Source organism: Neomonachus schauinslandi, chromosome 7, assembly GCF_002201575.2.
Source record: "Neomonachus schauinslandi chromosome 7, ASM220157v2, whole genome shotgun sequence".
NCBI classification, from domain to species: domain Eukaryota; kingdom Metazoa; phylum Chordata; class Mammalia; order Carnivora; family Phocidae; genus Neomonachus; species Neomonachus schauinslandi.
In genome coordinates this window covers 93,076,695-93,092,022 of record NC_058409.1, presented here as the reverse complement: position 1 = coordinate 93,092,022, position 15,328 = coordinate 93,076,695, and the positions used below count along the sequence as shown (strand labels likewise).

Below are 15,328 nucleotides of genomic sequence, written 5' to 3'. Positions count from 1 at the left end.
GTACCTGCTCATTTACTAGTCTGTCCCCTCATTAGACTGAGGTCTCTGAGTACAAGGATGGTATCTTGTTATTTCTATAATATTTTTTTCATATTCAACATTTTAATGATCATACATGATTTCCTATATGTAACAGGTCAACTGCAAATACTCAAGGAATGGATGAACAAACATTCATTTGATGCATTTTTAGTCGGCTGTACTCTGGGGACTCCACAGTGACAGAGGCAGGCAGGGGCCTGAGTACCCATGTCCATTCTGTGTGACAGACGGAGACAGGGGGACAAATAAATGAACAAGATAATTTCAGAAGGCAATAAGTGCTCTGAAGAGATATAACTGGGTAGTGGGATAGAGAGGAGGGACAGTGGGGGCCGGGGGAGCTGCTTTGGATGGGTCAGGGAAGGCCACCCTGAGGAGGTGAGGTTGGAGCTGAGAACGGATCTGAAGGAGTTGACCACACCGAAGTGCGAGGGCTTAGCATCCCATGCAAAGGGAGTGGCGAGTGCAAAGTCCCACAGGCAGGAAGAAGCTTGGGGTGTTTCAAGGGATGAGATGGAGCATGGGAAGCACGATGTGGGTGAGGGAGGGCCCAGCCATATAGAGTCTTGCAGGGCATGACCAGGAGTGTGAACTCTGTTCCAGGCACAATGACAGAATGAATGGCTGCCGAGATTAGCAGACACGGATGCTCCCAACGAATGGGTGCTTCGTGTCCCTCCGCACACCTCCCTCACCCTCACATAAGATTACTGGCTGCTCACGGAGTGGGTGGAGACAGCCCTCATTAATCTCAGGAAGCGGGAGGGCAGACTTGGGCAGTGCGGCAACACAGAGTAACTAGAGAACACAAAGGCTGCCTGCCCAGCTTTGTTTTGAAACCGTCAATTCCAAATTCCGCTAGCTGGCAGAGACAGGGGTTATTGATTTTCCCTTCTGGAATGCATGTCCTACAGAGTCCTCGCAAATAGAAACGGAAAAACAGAGGAAAACACAAGTGCTGAGAAAGATAGGGCAAGGGGACTTTTTAAAAAAAAAAACAATCCATACTGGATTTTGTCTTTTTCTTCTTATGCTTTGTTGGATTGTGGCTTGTCATCTCTGTTTTTTCCCAATTCACTGCTTTTTCCCTATCTCTGTGCCTTCCTGATGCCCTCCCTCTCTCCTCCTCCTGAGCCTCTGGTCCGGTACCCGCTGCGCTGTTTGCATTCAGGAGGCAGCTGATGCTGCGGTGCTGAATGTTGCTTTCTCTACCCGTCAGCCTCTCCGCGTGTTCTTTCTCCGGATCAGTTTGTCCAGCTCACTGCTTCTCTAAATACAGCACCTCTCCCCCTTACAGACAGGCAGGCAGCAGAGTGGGACCGGCCCATAAAACCAGCTTTTTGAAATTGCATAGAGTGGTATCCCCAGCTAATTACATTTTCTCTCTTCTCCTGAGAACCAGGAAGCAATTAGGGACTTCCTTCCATTGCCTTGTTGGGGTGGGGGCCTCTAGCACCCATTTCCACTGGATTAAACACCACCTGTGGCCCGCCCTTGGCCTTGATAAAAGCTGCACACGTGCCTCTTTGCCTCTGTGAATCAGGCCTTCGCTTGCTACCGCCTTCTTAGTTACTTCTTCCTTCCTTCCTGTCGCTAGCATGGCTGAGTGGAGAGGCATCTGGGTACACAAAAGTGTCTACAGGTAGAGTCTAAAACGTGGTTGGGTGTGTTACTAAGGATAGGGATGTGGGGAGGCCTAGGCCCAACTGCGTCTGCTGACTTTTACCAAATTAAACACACTGATTGAAACTTAACTTTATCATCTGGAAAATGGGTGTATCATAGTCTCTTCCTTCTTGAAGGGGAATATCAGGACAAGCAAAGAAAAATCCATGTCAAAACTATAAAATTATAAAAAAGAAAATAGACAATCCTTGACCTTCTCCTCCTAATGAAATACATGGTATTGTGGAGAGGCCCAACTGTTGTCATTTCATAGCCTGATACTCCAATAATTTATCTTCTAGTCCTATTTTATCTAAGAAATAAAACAGTGTTATATTCTCTGAACTCACACAAGGCGGTAGAGAAGGCTGGGGTGAGGGGGAATGGGAGGTGGTTCTCGAACAAAATGATGAGAGGGATGTACATTCCTGAGATTTAAAATTTGTAACAAGAGAGACAATCTACCCGCAGGTAATTGAGGTCTGGTAGGAGGAGTGTTTCCTTAACAGGTTTTAAACAAACTTAATTTCTACAAAGCATCTTCTATTTTACATGTACTGATGCATATTTAAATGTATAACTTCAATTATCACCTCGATGCAGATGCTTCCCCTCCTTGAACTTGCCCTCAGTCAGCTCCTATATTTCCAGTTACCCACATGATAGTTTCTCTGAAGTCTGTAAGATTATTTCCTCTACCTTCTTCTTATTAAAACCATGGAAGCTGAGGCTTATAGACACAGCTGTGGCCCAGAGACCAAAGTCATTTACCCAGCAGGCACAAGAGGATGGGATATCAGTCTCAGCAATTTCCAAACACACAGAAGATGCTCCATCCACGATGCCTGTGGAAGACTTTACATCACTTCACACCCAACTTACGATCATCAAGTCTGGCTCTTCTCCTCCTGACCTTTCAGTCTTTGTGGAGTGGAAGCTCCAAGAAGGCAAAGCTCACAGATCTACAGATCTTACTTTCTATGGCTTCCCCCAGAGCTGGCATTTAGTAGGTTCAAAACCATTTTGATGGCTGCAGAGATGAAAGACTATGGAAATTTGCCATCATTCCTTGTATCATCTGAGCTTGGAAACTCATCATTTTCTAAATCCCCCCCCCCCCCCCGCCTCCGGCCACTAATACCTCATTGATTGCCAATTTCTGTTGACTTGGTCCCTACTGGTATCTTTGGATCCTCCTTCACTTCTGATTGTTCTCTTTCCCAAGTGTGAGCCCTGACCCCTTACACTGGACTCAGCCTCATCTTCTGTCCCCCACCTTTCCTTTTTCCTCCTCCTCCTGTCCTAGGCTCCTCTTCCACAATAAATGATTTCATCATGATTTTTCCCATGTTGTAAGCCATCTACATTCTCCGTACCTACCTCTAAAGTCTATACACCTTGCAGGCAAGGCTTGCCGCCACCTGGAGTCCACCTCTCTTCCTAACTTTATCACCTGTTGTTCTGCCTCATAATCCCCCACCCCCACCCCCACAGGCTCTGCCTGTGTCCCCTGAAACACACCTTATACAGGTTTGCATCTATATTTGCACACACTAGTTGCCTCATTTACTTTGGGAATTCCAATCATCATTCAGGCCCCAGGTAAAGTCTTTACAATTATAACAACAACAAAGGAATACAGCAGTAATAGTAGGTAGAACTTTCTAAATATCTTCCATGTACCAAGCATAGTACTAACTTATCCATACTCATTATTTTATCAACCTTCACAAAAAGCCTAGGAGGTTAAGTACAATTCTTATCCTCATCTTACAGTGGAGGAAATCTAGGCTCAGAAGTGTCCAGTAAGGTGCCTAAGGTCCCAGACTCCGTGTGCACAATAGCTGAAAGTCAGACCTAGATCTATCAGGTGGCCAAAGCTGTGTTTCTAACTTTTAGGCTATGCTCCCTGAAGCCATTTTTCTTCTCTGAACTCTGATAGCCTTTTTTTTTTTTTTTAAAGATTTTATTTATTTATTCAACAGAGAGAGAGACAGCGAGAGAGGGAACACAAGCAGGGGGAGTGGGAGAGGGAGAAGCAGGCTTCCCGCCGAGCAGGGAGCCCAATGCGGGGCTCGATCCCAGGACCCTGGGATCCTGACCTGAGCCGAAGGCAGACGCTTAACGACTGAGCCACCCAGGTGCCCCTCTGATAGCCTTTTTAAGCATGGCCACTCATTTGCCAATTTTCATGTAGATTGTTTTTTGTTTTTAAAGATTTTATTTATTTATTTGACAGAGAGAGACACAGTGAGAGAGGGAACACAAGCAGGGGGAGTGGGAGAGGGAGAAGCAGGCTTCCGGCTGAGCAGGGAGGCCGACTTGGGGCTCGATCCCACGACCCTGGGATCATGACCTGAGCCGAAGGCAGACGCTTAACGACTGAGCCACCCAGGCGCCCCTTCATGTGGATTGTTAAATCACTAAACATTCTCTTGTACGCATGTGTTTCTTGTCCCTAGTTTTACCGGAAGCCAGCAGAGAATGCGAATAATACCTCGGCCTCATAGGTTCTGCCCAACAAATGCATGCTGAAGGAACTGATTCAAAGTGTGAAGTAATCAACCCCCCTTAAGTTCTGTTGGCTAATTCGTCCTTTCAGCAGAGGATTTACTTCCCTCTCCTCTCGCCGCAGGACCACATGCTGACACTGGGTATGAAAAACAAAAGAGAAGATCCTCCCTGAGTTCAGGCCTTTGAGTCACACCTATTTGCAAGACCTGGAGAAGGAAGGCCTGACAGTTATTCCTGAGTGACTCAGGAGTCTGTGTTTGCAGAATCTTGAATCTTTGAGCTCCTGAGGCCTTTGTGAAGTTAGAGGTATTACAGGAAAACAACCCCCACCCCCCCAATTCAGCAACTACTGTGGACCACTGTGAGATTTAATCACTTTCTTGAGAACCAAAACTGCAGTTGGTAATTACACAGCCCTGCTTATACATCACGGAAGTGTCTTGTTGTTGTTGTTGTTAACTGGCCCATTTAAAATTAGAGCCATGAGATAGGACAGATAAACCACTTTATATACGTAAAATGTTAATCTGGGGATCAGCCGGATTAAGAAACTGGTTGACCTTGAGTTAGTCACTGCCCTTCTCTGGTCCTGTCCTCAATTTTCTCACTATTGACCGGTGGGGGTTTTAGAGGATCTCTAAGTCCCCCTCTTGCTTTGCCTTTCTGGGATGCTAATTAACACAGCCTCATAGTTTTGGCTTATATGCACAATCTTGAGTCACAATCTCCATGGCTTTGTCTGCTCCAGCCTGCCCTCTCCTGCTTCTGAGCAAACACACCCAGATGAAGCAGTGGGCAGCTTCCTGTGTGGGATCCCCTTGCAAAGTCCTCTCTGCCCTAGGCTTCCTTCGCCTTGAGATGCCTCTGCCCTCTTGTGTGCTTTGCATGTTAAACAGCAAAAGCTCCCTGCTAAGTTCTCAGCACTGGGGGAAGCAGACAGCCTGTAACTGGAAGCCATCATCAGCTTCCCAGGACAGTCCTTATAAAGAAAACCAACAGCTAAAGTAATTTTAAAGAAACCTCCTTCAAGACTTCTCAGGTTGAGCGTGAGCCTGTGGAGGAGGCCAGTGGACAGAAACGCCTGCCCAGGCAAACCAGACTCTCTTCTGTGCCCTTCTCCCAACACATGCTCTGAACACATGGACACGGTGGCAGGGGAGAGAATTCAGAAGGCACAGTCCTTGTGAAAGTAAGGGCCCAGGAGTCACTGCTAAACAGCAAATAGTGGAGGCCAGGTTAACAACGACAAAGATTATTTGGCAAGTTAAGAAACAGTGATGGACTAGTTCTGCATTGATCATATCAATGGGCACAGGAATCTGCATGGGATAAAATTACACAGAACCACACGGGCAGGCACACACACACAAATGAGCATGTGTAATGATCCGAAATCTGAAGAATAACATCCGTGGATTGCACCCATGGCAGTTTAGATACCATACTAGTTATGTAACATGTTACCACTGGGAGGAAACTGGGGTAAAAGGGCACATGGACGTAACTACTATTTTTGAAACTTCCTGTGAATGAATAATTACTTCAAAATAAAATTAAACATACCTCCAAAACCAAGCAGCTAGTGCAGTGGGTGGATGTGGCTACGTCCCCCTGCAATCCTGGAATAACCAGTGGCCAGGCCCTCTCACAAGATCCTATTAATAACAGTGACGCCTTCGCCATCATGATCATCACCCCCATCATCAAGGCTCCCATTTATTGAACACTTACTACGTATGAGGCACGCGTCCTCATCTCTGTCAACACCCCACCAGCCCATCATGCCCATTTTATAGAAAATAACGACCAGGGAGTAGCTGAGTCAAGCCGCAGGCCACAGAGCTACTGTGGGGCCAGGCTGTGGCCCAGGTCTGGGACTCTAATGCTCACACTTGGGGCCACAACACCAGACAGCAACAGGACTCCATGGAGCTGTCATGGCTTCCGACATGTGTTCCCTGCAGACCCCTAAGGCACATCCCTCACTCTGTCTAAAAGGCGCCTGCACCGAGGCAGCAAACAGCATGGGGACACCACCTTCCTGTCCCATCTCTCACCCCTGTTCTGGCCAGAAAGCCACATCTGCAGAGAAGCCAAAAAAAAAAAACAAACAAAACCCAACACTTACAAGTTCTTCACGTTGGCGATGCCACGGAACGCCTTCCTCGGGATCCCCAGGATCTGGTTTTCGCTCAGATCTCTAAACAGGAAGAGAAGAGGCACATGCATTAAGGACCAAGGCCCGGCTTTATCTGCATCTCATTATGACAACAAAACCCCTCGCAGGCTGCCTCTGCGGTCAGGAGTGTTGGAGGGACTCTTCAGTCTCAGGCCCCAGGCTGCTACAAGCCTTTACATTGTTCCTCCAGTGATGGCCTTTGCTGGAATGGTTACCAGGCGGGAGCAGCTCGCCTCCAGGGCGGGCTCTGTGGGTGGTCTCGCACCTCCAGGCCATGAGCCAAGACGCTGGGTTATTTGTTGTGCACATCGCACCCAATTCTCTGTTTTGCCATCTCCCAGAGAGACCCCTTGCCCCCTCCCCCCTTGCCGTCCCTCCCTCACTGCAGGGTCAACAGCACTCAGTCTCCCACTCTCAGGGATTCTCTGCCTTTGTCATCTGGGATTGGAAGGGATCCTAGCCATCCTGATTTTCTGATGGGGGGGGGTGTCCATCTCCATTTATTCCAGAGCACCAGACACCCCCCGGGGGCCTCCTGGATCGAGCTTAGTGACAGGCATGATAACTTCAAATTGCATCTCTACAAACCCGCCCAAAATGGGGGTCCTACTGGCAGCTCATCTAGCATTAAGCAGTGCTAACGTGTTGTTTTGAGGAAGAAAGTTAAGGGACAAAGTGTCAGGTGCTGAAGGCAGCTCAAACCCAGGTCTTGTGCCAGGTCCTCTTTAACAATCCCCAAAGCCTCAGTTTCCTTTCCTAAGACCCATGTGGTTTTTTTTTTTTGTTTCCTTCCCCCCATCCCCCCACTCAAACCAAACACATGCACTTGTTTACATTCATACCTCAAGCTTGCTTGGAATCTCAGTGAGTAATCAATCACACCTGCGCGTGTCTACACACACACACACACACACACACACATCAATCGTATGTATATACATCTATAGATACAGATATAGATCTCAATTATTGTGAAAATAACACAAAAACCATTAGATATTAAGGTAAAAAATTACCTACCCAGACCATAACCACTGTTACAAATTAGGAGCAATATGTATAAATTTCACCAACATGATCTCATAGTATATAGTCAGTCATAAACCCTTTTTTTTCACTTATTATATTGAGAACATCTGTTCATGTCATTAACGTACATGTATGGCAACATTTTCAATCACTGTATATCATCCAATTGTATACAGGGCTATAGGATCCCGCACTGTGGGGTATTTGTCATTTAAGGAAACACTACGATGAGGTTTCCTCCCTACGCGTTTAAATTGTTGAGCTCCTTCCTTGGTATAAAGTCCTATAAGGAGAACATGCTGGGTCACAGGGTAAACGTCCTTAACGGCCAAGTTGTCCCAGAGGCAGATTGTACTAATGGATACTCTCCCACACTGATTTTCCACAGGAACCTAATCAAAAGCTAAAGAGGACTCCAAATGTATTTGGGAAGAGAGGTCAGACAATCATCCTCCATGAAAACTTAGGCTGTCTAAGTTAACGTTGTGTGAAGGAGCAGGAGGAAAAACAGAAAGCAGAAGAGAGGCGTCCCTTTCCTGTTCTCACCTGCGGAGAGGAGTTAAGCCACACTCCGAGCAGCTGGTCGGACCTTTAGACCCTTGGGGATTGTCTGGGGCCATGGTTAAGCCCCAAGGCAAGGCTCGGAGTTGGGGTCGGGTGTAGGTACGACGACCGGTGGCTTCTGGGGCTCAATAACACGGTGTTCCCCATCTCAAATCCAGTTTCCTCTGTCTGCAACTGGTATAAATAAATTTAGATGCACAAGGAGCCCCATAGCAAGCTCCCCCGGCTGGGCCTGATTCAATGAGCAGGGCTCCAGCCTGGAGTCGGGGCACTGAACAAAGCCCACGGTGACAGTAGAGGTCAGGTAGGGTCACCAAGGTCACTCCTCTGCTCTCCATCAGACTGCAGGAGAAGAGGGAGCAGGTCCTGTCATCTGACTAATGCAATTTCCACCAGGCATCTGGGCTGTACCCAAGGCTCCAGCCACCACAATGGGCTTAGTCTTTTCTGCCAAGCAAAGGCTGGTCTCCAGGACAGCAAGCCCCTACCCACTACCCTCCCAGGCTTGGCTGCTATCTTTGGCCACTCTGGGAAACAGGTCAGGCCACACTTCTGGCCAACGGCTGGTGATCAGAATCAGGGGCAGGGGAGCAAACAGGAGAGAGGTTTGGACGAGTCAGCTATAACCATGCCTGGGAGCCAGGAGAAGGGGCACGTCCTCTAGTAGTGTGTTAACTCTTGGAGTTTAAGGTACCCCAAACATACTGAAGAAATAACCATCGCATGACAGTTCGGGCTTGTGATATGGTGGGATGAGAGGAGAGTAGCATTTTAGCAGAAAAATCCGGCCCAGCTGCTGGGAAACGTCCCACAGAAGCAATCACATGGGAAAAACCCTGCAATGGCACCGGGCAGCCACTTGGGTTTCCTGTCACTATTTCGTTGCTGGAAGTAGACCCAGTCTTGCTCCTAATTGAAGGGACCCAGTTTAAAGCACAGCTTTCTTTCCGCCTCCCTGCCATGGCTTTGCTTCTGCCGCAACTGAGCAAAACAGTGGATTGTAGGGAATTTATCTGTTCCCCATGACAATCCGCTTGTAAATTTTATTAGTTTTATTTTCCATTGAGCCTCTGTTCTCCAGCTAACAATACCACTGCCATCCATCTGCAGGATTGTATATTGATTTCATAAATACCTCCAGTGGGCTGACAAACTGACAGCTTTAATGGTGTTACTGATGGGGCGTGGAGGAGGGTTCAGGGCTGGGTGCTTCATTTTCGGTAACTGTCCCTTCACAATTATCTCGAGGCCTTTGTGAAGGCTCCTAATAGCGTGTTTATCTCAGCGTGATGCCAGAGCATGGAGCTAGTGCTAAGCACTACCCTTGAGAGAGAAAAGAGCCACCATTTTCAGCTGACATTTAAATAAAAATAACAAAATCTATCCGTAGTGCCCAAGAGCCTAGTTCCGGCCAATTGCTTGCTGGGGGTTTAGTGCCTTGCCCCTCCTGAGGGAAAATGCTCAGAAGGAACCAGGGAAAAGGACAAGGCTGGAGCACGGTGAGAGGATAAGGGGCATGCTGAGATTTTCTGGGGGACGTAAAGGAAGACGGCTGTTGGGAAACGTTTTCTTGGTTGGGAAGTAGGACTACGGATTGGGATGCCTTTTTAAATAATTAGGACTCTGAAAGAAAGGAGAACTGCATTAGCTAAAGTGCATTTTCCTGCTTCCAGAAAATGATTAACCGATGGATTATTCCATCCAAAAACACAAGACCAAAGAGGACTTATTAAGGAGACAGTAAGTCAAATAGGAGTTGGCAAGAACCAATATATCCCCCTTCCAGCCAGCCCCCCCCTTTTTAATTTACTAAAATGCTTTGGACACAGATTAACTTTCTTCACAAATTTATTATTGCTTCATCTACCTTGAAACGGGAACTGCAGACACTTTGATAAATGGATTGAAAGGTTGTCTAGTTCCAGTGGAGCTTTGAAATGCTTCCCGGGGCTCTCCCCGCAATGTCAGCCATGCTTTGTTCTCAGCGCAACAGTGAATGACAGTCCCCACCTTCACCCCCACCCCTGCCCACCCCATGTTTACCAGGGAAGATGGCAAGGCAAGAAGCAGGAAAACAGTCTCCTTTTCGCTCTCGTGGGGACAATGCCCTTGTCTCGGGTCATATTCATGCTCCCAGGAAGTCTGGCCTGTGTTAAGTGGCAATTTGTGGGGGGTGGAATTTGCTCCTAGTTGTCAATCTTCAACTATTCCAAAGGTACAAGATGGGGCTTGGAAGCTCCCCCAATCTTGGGGTATTCTTGTTTCTGAGGTGGGGCGAGCCAGTTAGCTGTATGATCATGCAAATTACTGAAATGTTCTATGCCTCAGTTTCCCCATCTTTACAATGGGGGCTTGACTGACCTCCTCGGTTAATCACGGGGATGAAAGGAGCTGATACATGAGCGCCTTGCACAGCACCTGGAACCCAGGCATTCATCGCATGGCTGCATTTATTTCTTGGATTTTCTGCCCATTTAGTCCTGCATTTTACATTGCTGAAAATATCCTTTATGACCCTCTTCAGGACATATGTCTACAACTGTGCAAAGAATAGAACACATAAACGTTGCTAATATTCTTTCTGTAAAATCTCAGGGTCAACGTTTCCCTCTATCATCTAGATAGGAGTATCCATATTTGATTCTAGGGTCTTTTGAATTCAGGAGAAAAGGTCTGTCTCAAATTGGGCTCTCAAAGAAGCTGACACTTAGCCAAGTGATGTATTCATAAAGTGCTCCTGGGAGAGACCAGTAAGGGATGCAGGAAGCAAGATCAAGAAGAGAAATAAAGGTCATTAGGAAAAGTCCTAGCCTTAGCCCCATAGCCTGGGAGCTCCTGTTTCTAACCAAGGGATCTGGGCCTCTAGAGCCCTGCATCAGACAGTCTTTGGTTAGAGACCACCCAAGAAAAACACAAATTGCCCGGCTCTGCCTGTTCTCCAGAAGGCTGAACAAGGTGCTCCAACAACTCAAGGACAGATTGCTGAAGAGGCTCCCAGTCATGATCTTTATCCTCAAAGTCTGAAGCAGGAGATGGGAGCCAGTGTCAGTAAAGAGACCCAAGGAAGCCAACCCAAAGCATTCATAAAAAGGCTTCAAGGAAAATTCTCCTGATTCAGGAAGTTCTCAGAAGATTAAAAAAAAATTACTCATGAAAGATGACATATCCAAGTGACCAAAGGAAATTGGAACAACCCAGTCTGATATCTTCTTTGTCTACCTCCCCGGACCACTTGCACTGAGACCAATCAGGTACCTTTTTAGTAACTTAAAAAAAAACAAAACAAAAAAACACAAAACTATCACCTCTTGATAAGCCAAGAAGGGATGATCTAAAAGCATTTCTAGGGGCGCCTGGTGGCTCAGTTAAGCATCTGCCTTCAGCTCAGGTCATGATCTCAGGGTCCTGGGATCAAGCCCCACATCAGGTTCTCTGCTCAGCGGGGAGTCTGCTTCTCCCTCTCCATCTGTGCTTTCTCTCTCTCTCTCTCAAATAAATAAATCTTAAAAAAAAAAAAAAAGCATTTCTGGGCGCCTGGGTGCCTCAGTCGGTGGGCGCCTGCCTTCAGCTCAGGTCATGATACCAGGGTCCTGGGATCATGACCTGCATTGGGCTCCCTGTTCTTCAGGGAGCCTGCTTATCCCTCTCCCACTCCCCCTGCTTGTGTTCCCTCTCTTGCTGTCAAATAAATAAAATCTTTAAAAAAAAATTACTTTTCTAGTCACTGCCTAGTAGGAGGAAACCTGCCCATTGGTGGGGTAGGTATCAATCAAAACTCATTTAGGGATTTAAAAAATTTCTGATGGATAATCCATGAATCTAAAAATTCTTGTACTCTCACTGCTGTCATGTTATACAAAGCTGAACCCTGCTCCCCTTAACCCCAACTCCTAATGTATGGTAACTGTGACATTATCACTCCGCTCTAGGAGCCCAAGAGAAAGATGGTCTTGCTTACCTTATTTTATACAGTGGGAGGGACAGACATGCAGGAAAAATTATTCCCTGGGGATTTTACAATGTGGACTTTGGGGAGGATTTATCTGAGAAGGTAAATCTCTTCTGCAGGCAATTTACCTTAATAAGCAAGATTATATGTTTGCAGTTGGGTCACTGTCAAAACCAAGTGAGCCCCAAGCATATGTCCCAGCTAAGAAGCCCTGGTACCTCTAGCTGGGTGCCTTTGGCATCCTTTGTCCAAGGGAGATTATAATGGAATAACTGAATCATTTCCTGAAAGAACTGCCATGTATGTCAGAGACCCAGAGAATCAAAGTATCAATGGGGGACAAAAACAAAACAAAACATAACAACAACAACAACAAAACCAACCCAATTATTTTCACTGCTCCCGTTGGCTTCTGAATATTTCATTGCACCAGTTTACATGCTTGCTCCCTTGATGCTAAACATTTACTGAACGAAAGAGATCAGGAAAAGCTCCTTTCATTCTGCCTCCCCTGGCAAGCTCATTAGAAAAGTTTTAGGCATACCATTCAAATGTTTAATATTGGCAGATTAAGTATCAGCTCAGATTCTTCATGCAACAAAAAATAAATTTAGCACCTACTATGTGCTATTCTGTGTCACATGCTGAGACACAGAAGTGAACAGAACCGAGTTCCTGACCTCCTGGAGTTTGCATTCTCTTTGACCCCCGATATAAACAAGCAGAACTCTTCCCACATTCAATTGGAAAGTAAACATCTACAGTCCCCAGAAGTAAGAGCTGCAGTTTCACTGTTTTTTTCCTTTTCAACAAGAAGAAACTCTGTATCTAAAGTCACATTGTAGACTGTTCCCAACCAGCAGGGAAAATAATTCACAGCTTTGTTTCACTTGAGGCTCAGTATCTTTTTCGTTTTTTAGGGGCAGGGGGAAGGGAAAGATGCCGATCTGGATCACTGGGACTTGCAGTCTTGTGTCATCGAGTACTTTGGTTTTGTCTTTCAAAGTGGACAGTCTGATAAAAATCAGGCCCTTTTGAAGATGTTATTAAGAGTTGGCGTGGCGCGGGGCAACTGTTTTTGCTGCAGGGCTCATGGTCTACCTCCTCAGAACTTACCCATGATGCTTCAAAAAAATACAGATTCCTGGCTTCTAAAATAATTTAGATAGGATAATGGTATTGTGGGCTATGTTTCCCTTCATTTAGGTCTTTATCTTTGAGAGATACATACTGAAGTAATTAAGGATTAAATGATGATGTCTGGGTTTTGCTTCAAAATAATGTAGAAGAGGAGGGGAGTGGGTGGAAGTGGAAAAGGAGTAGGATTGGCCATGAATGGATACTTATTGGAACTGAGTGCTAGGTACAAAGGAGGTTCATTTATAATTTGTGCTTGACTTTTACATATGTGTGAAATTTTCCAGGTAAAAAAAAAGTAATGCAGATTTCTGGGACCCATCCCAGACCTGAGGCAGAAACCCTGGGGATGGGCTCTGGAGTATAAACTTTGAACAAATCTGAAAGCATGGGGAGGATGATTTGTGCATGGGATTAGGTGCTTAGTTCACACCCCAGCTGTGCTACTTAATGGGCTGTGTGTCTGTAAGAACATCAATTCAATTCTGAGCCTCAACTGGTGCTTCTGTGAAATCAGGATAAGCATCGAGAGTAATGAAAAATCAAGGGCTTTCTATACTCTAAAGCAAGATATAAATGCAAATCACTATCTTTGTTTTATTAGCATGAAGCTAACAAATACAGCATCCTACTACCTTAAGTGTCTAGGGAAAATTTGGGGTCCAACATGCAAAGGCCTCCCGTGTCTCAGGTGTGAGCCTGCTGGTGTTGGACAAAATGCTTATGGGATAGTGTCACAGAAGGCTGAAGGGGGACAGAGCGACAATATCTAATCCATACCTGACAAAGCCACCCAGGGGCCCAGTTTGGAAGCCGACCTAGAAGGGGTAAGAGTCCATGGATGGTTACACCCTTCCCTGGGACCCCAGCCATTCAGCAGGAGGAAGCCAAGCACTTTGCCCCTGGACCCTCCTAAACCTGTGGGGGAGCCTCTGGTGATGGGGATTAGAGCATTCCGGCGGGGGGGCTCACAGACAAGTGTTTTCCCAGGTTTCTAGGAGGACTGCATTGAGGGGAAAAAACACTGGAGGAGCCAGGCCCTGAGGCAGATCTCGAGCTGTGACCATTCAAGAGCAGGTGAAGGCCTGGTGTCTGAGCACCACAGAGTTAAGGATCCCTTAGACGGAGAGATGGAGGCCTGCAAGTAAGGTTAGTGTTATTGGTTTGCTCTATGATTAGTCACTAACATACACACCTTCTGTCTCCTTATGGGCAGATGTTCTAGAAATCACAAATTCAAATGCATTAGGATCACACAGGTTAAAGAAAATGAGCAAAGCAGGCTGACTGTGGACATAAAAGTAGGGAGGGGTGAGCTGGGGGACACAGGGCTCATCCCAATGAATTCCCCCCAATTAAAAACACATAACCTCCGTGCTGGTCAACAAGACACTTCAGCCTTGGGCTGAAGGGTACAGAGGCCAGCACCCCTCCAGAGGGGATCTGTTAATTCTAGGACAGCACTGTCCCATAGAAATATAACATGAGACACCCATGCAATTTAATTTGTTCCATTAGCTGCATTAAAAACAATAAAAAGAAATGGCTGAAATGAATCTTAATAAAGTATTTTACTTAACCCAATATATCCAAAATATTTTAACATGTAATCAATATAAAAATATATTAATGAGATGCTTTATATTCTTTTTTTATACCAAGTCTTCAGAATCTGGTGTGTATTTTACATACATCTCAAGTCAGATCAGCCACATTTCAAGTGCTCAGTAACCACACATGGCTAGCACCTGTCATATTGGACAGTGCACTTCTAGAATAAGGCTAGGAGCTTGATGCCATAGTTCTGTTCCCACTCATTGTCAAGAGAGAGAAAAGAGTATTAGATATTGGAACCAATCTAAAGGAGCCCAAAATGGGAATCCTCAGAGGCTGGGGGTGGGGTGGGGTGGGTGGGTAAACAGTAGGAAATATGAAAGGGAGCCATTCAAGATAGAAACTTTTGGATTTAAGGAAGCAAGCCAGGGCTTGAAATATCCTAGTCACTCAGCCATTCCTCCTATGAGCAGAGAACCTCCTTCCAGCCAAAGGATTTAATTTGTGTCTTTCTGAACGAACTTTCCAGGGCTGGCAGGGTTAACCAATGCTTCCAGTCCAAACAGAAGCTTTCCTCATTGAATTATCATATGCAACGCCGACTAAGGCTCTTTGTGTTCATGAAACAGCATTATAATTGACTGATCATCTCCAGCAAATGGTACAGAGGCTGAGCTTCTCAACAGCTAATTCCT

The 15,328-nt window shown here is 46.1% G+C and overlaps 1 protein-coding gene across 2 annotated transcripts in view; it reads right to left on the bottom strand.

Moving 5' to 3' along the window:
* Nucleotides 1–15,328, bottom strand: part of SLIT3 (slit guidance ligand 3) — a 592,885-nt gene that overhangs the window by 183,628 nt on the left and 393,929 nt on the right. For both annotated transcript variants that reach the window (XM_021695640.2, XM_044917114.1), the window contains exon 5: nucleotides 6,350–6,421. In XM_021695640.2, coding sequence (XP_021551315.2) covers nucleotides 6,350–6,421 — 72 coding nt within the window. The remainder of the gene's footprint in view (nucleotides 1–6,349; nucleotides 6,422–15,328) is intronic.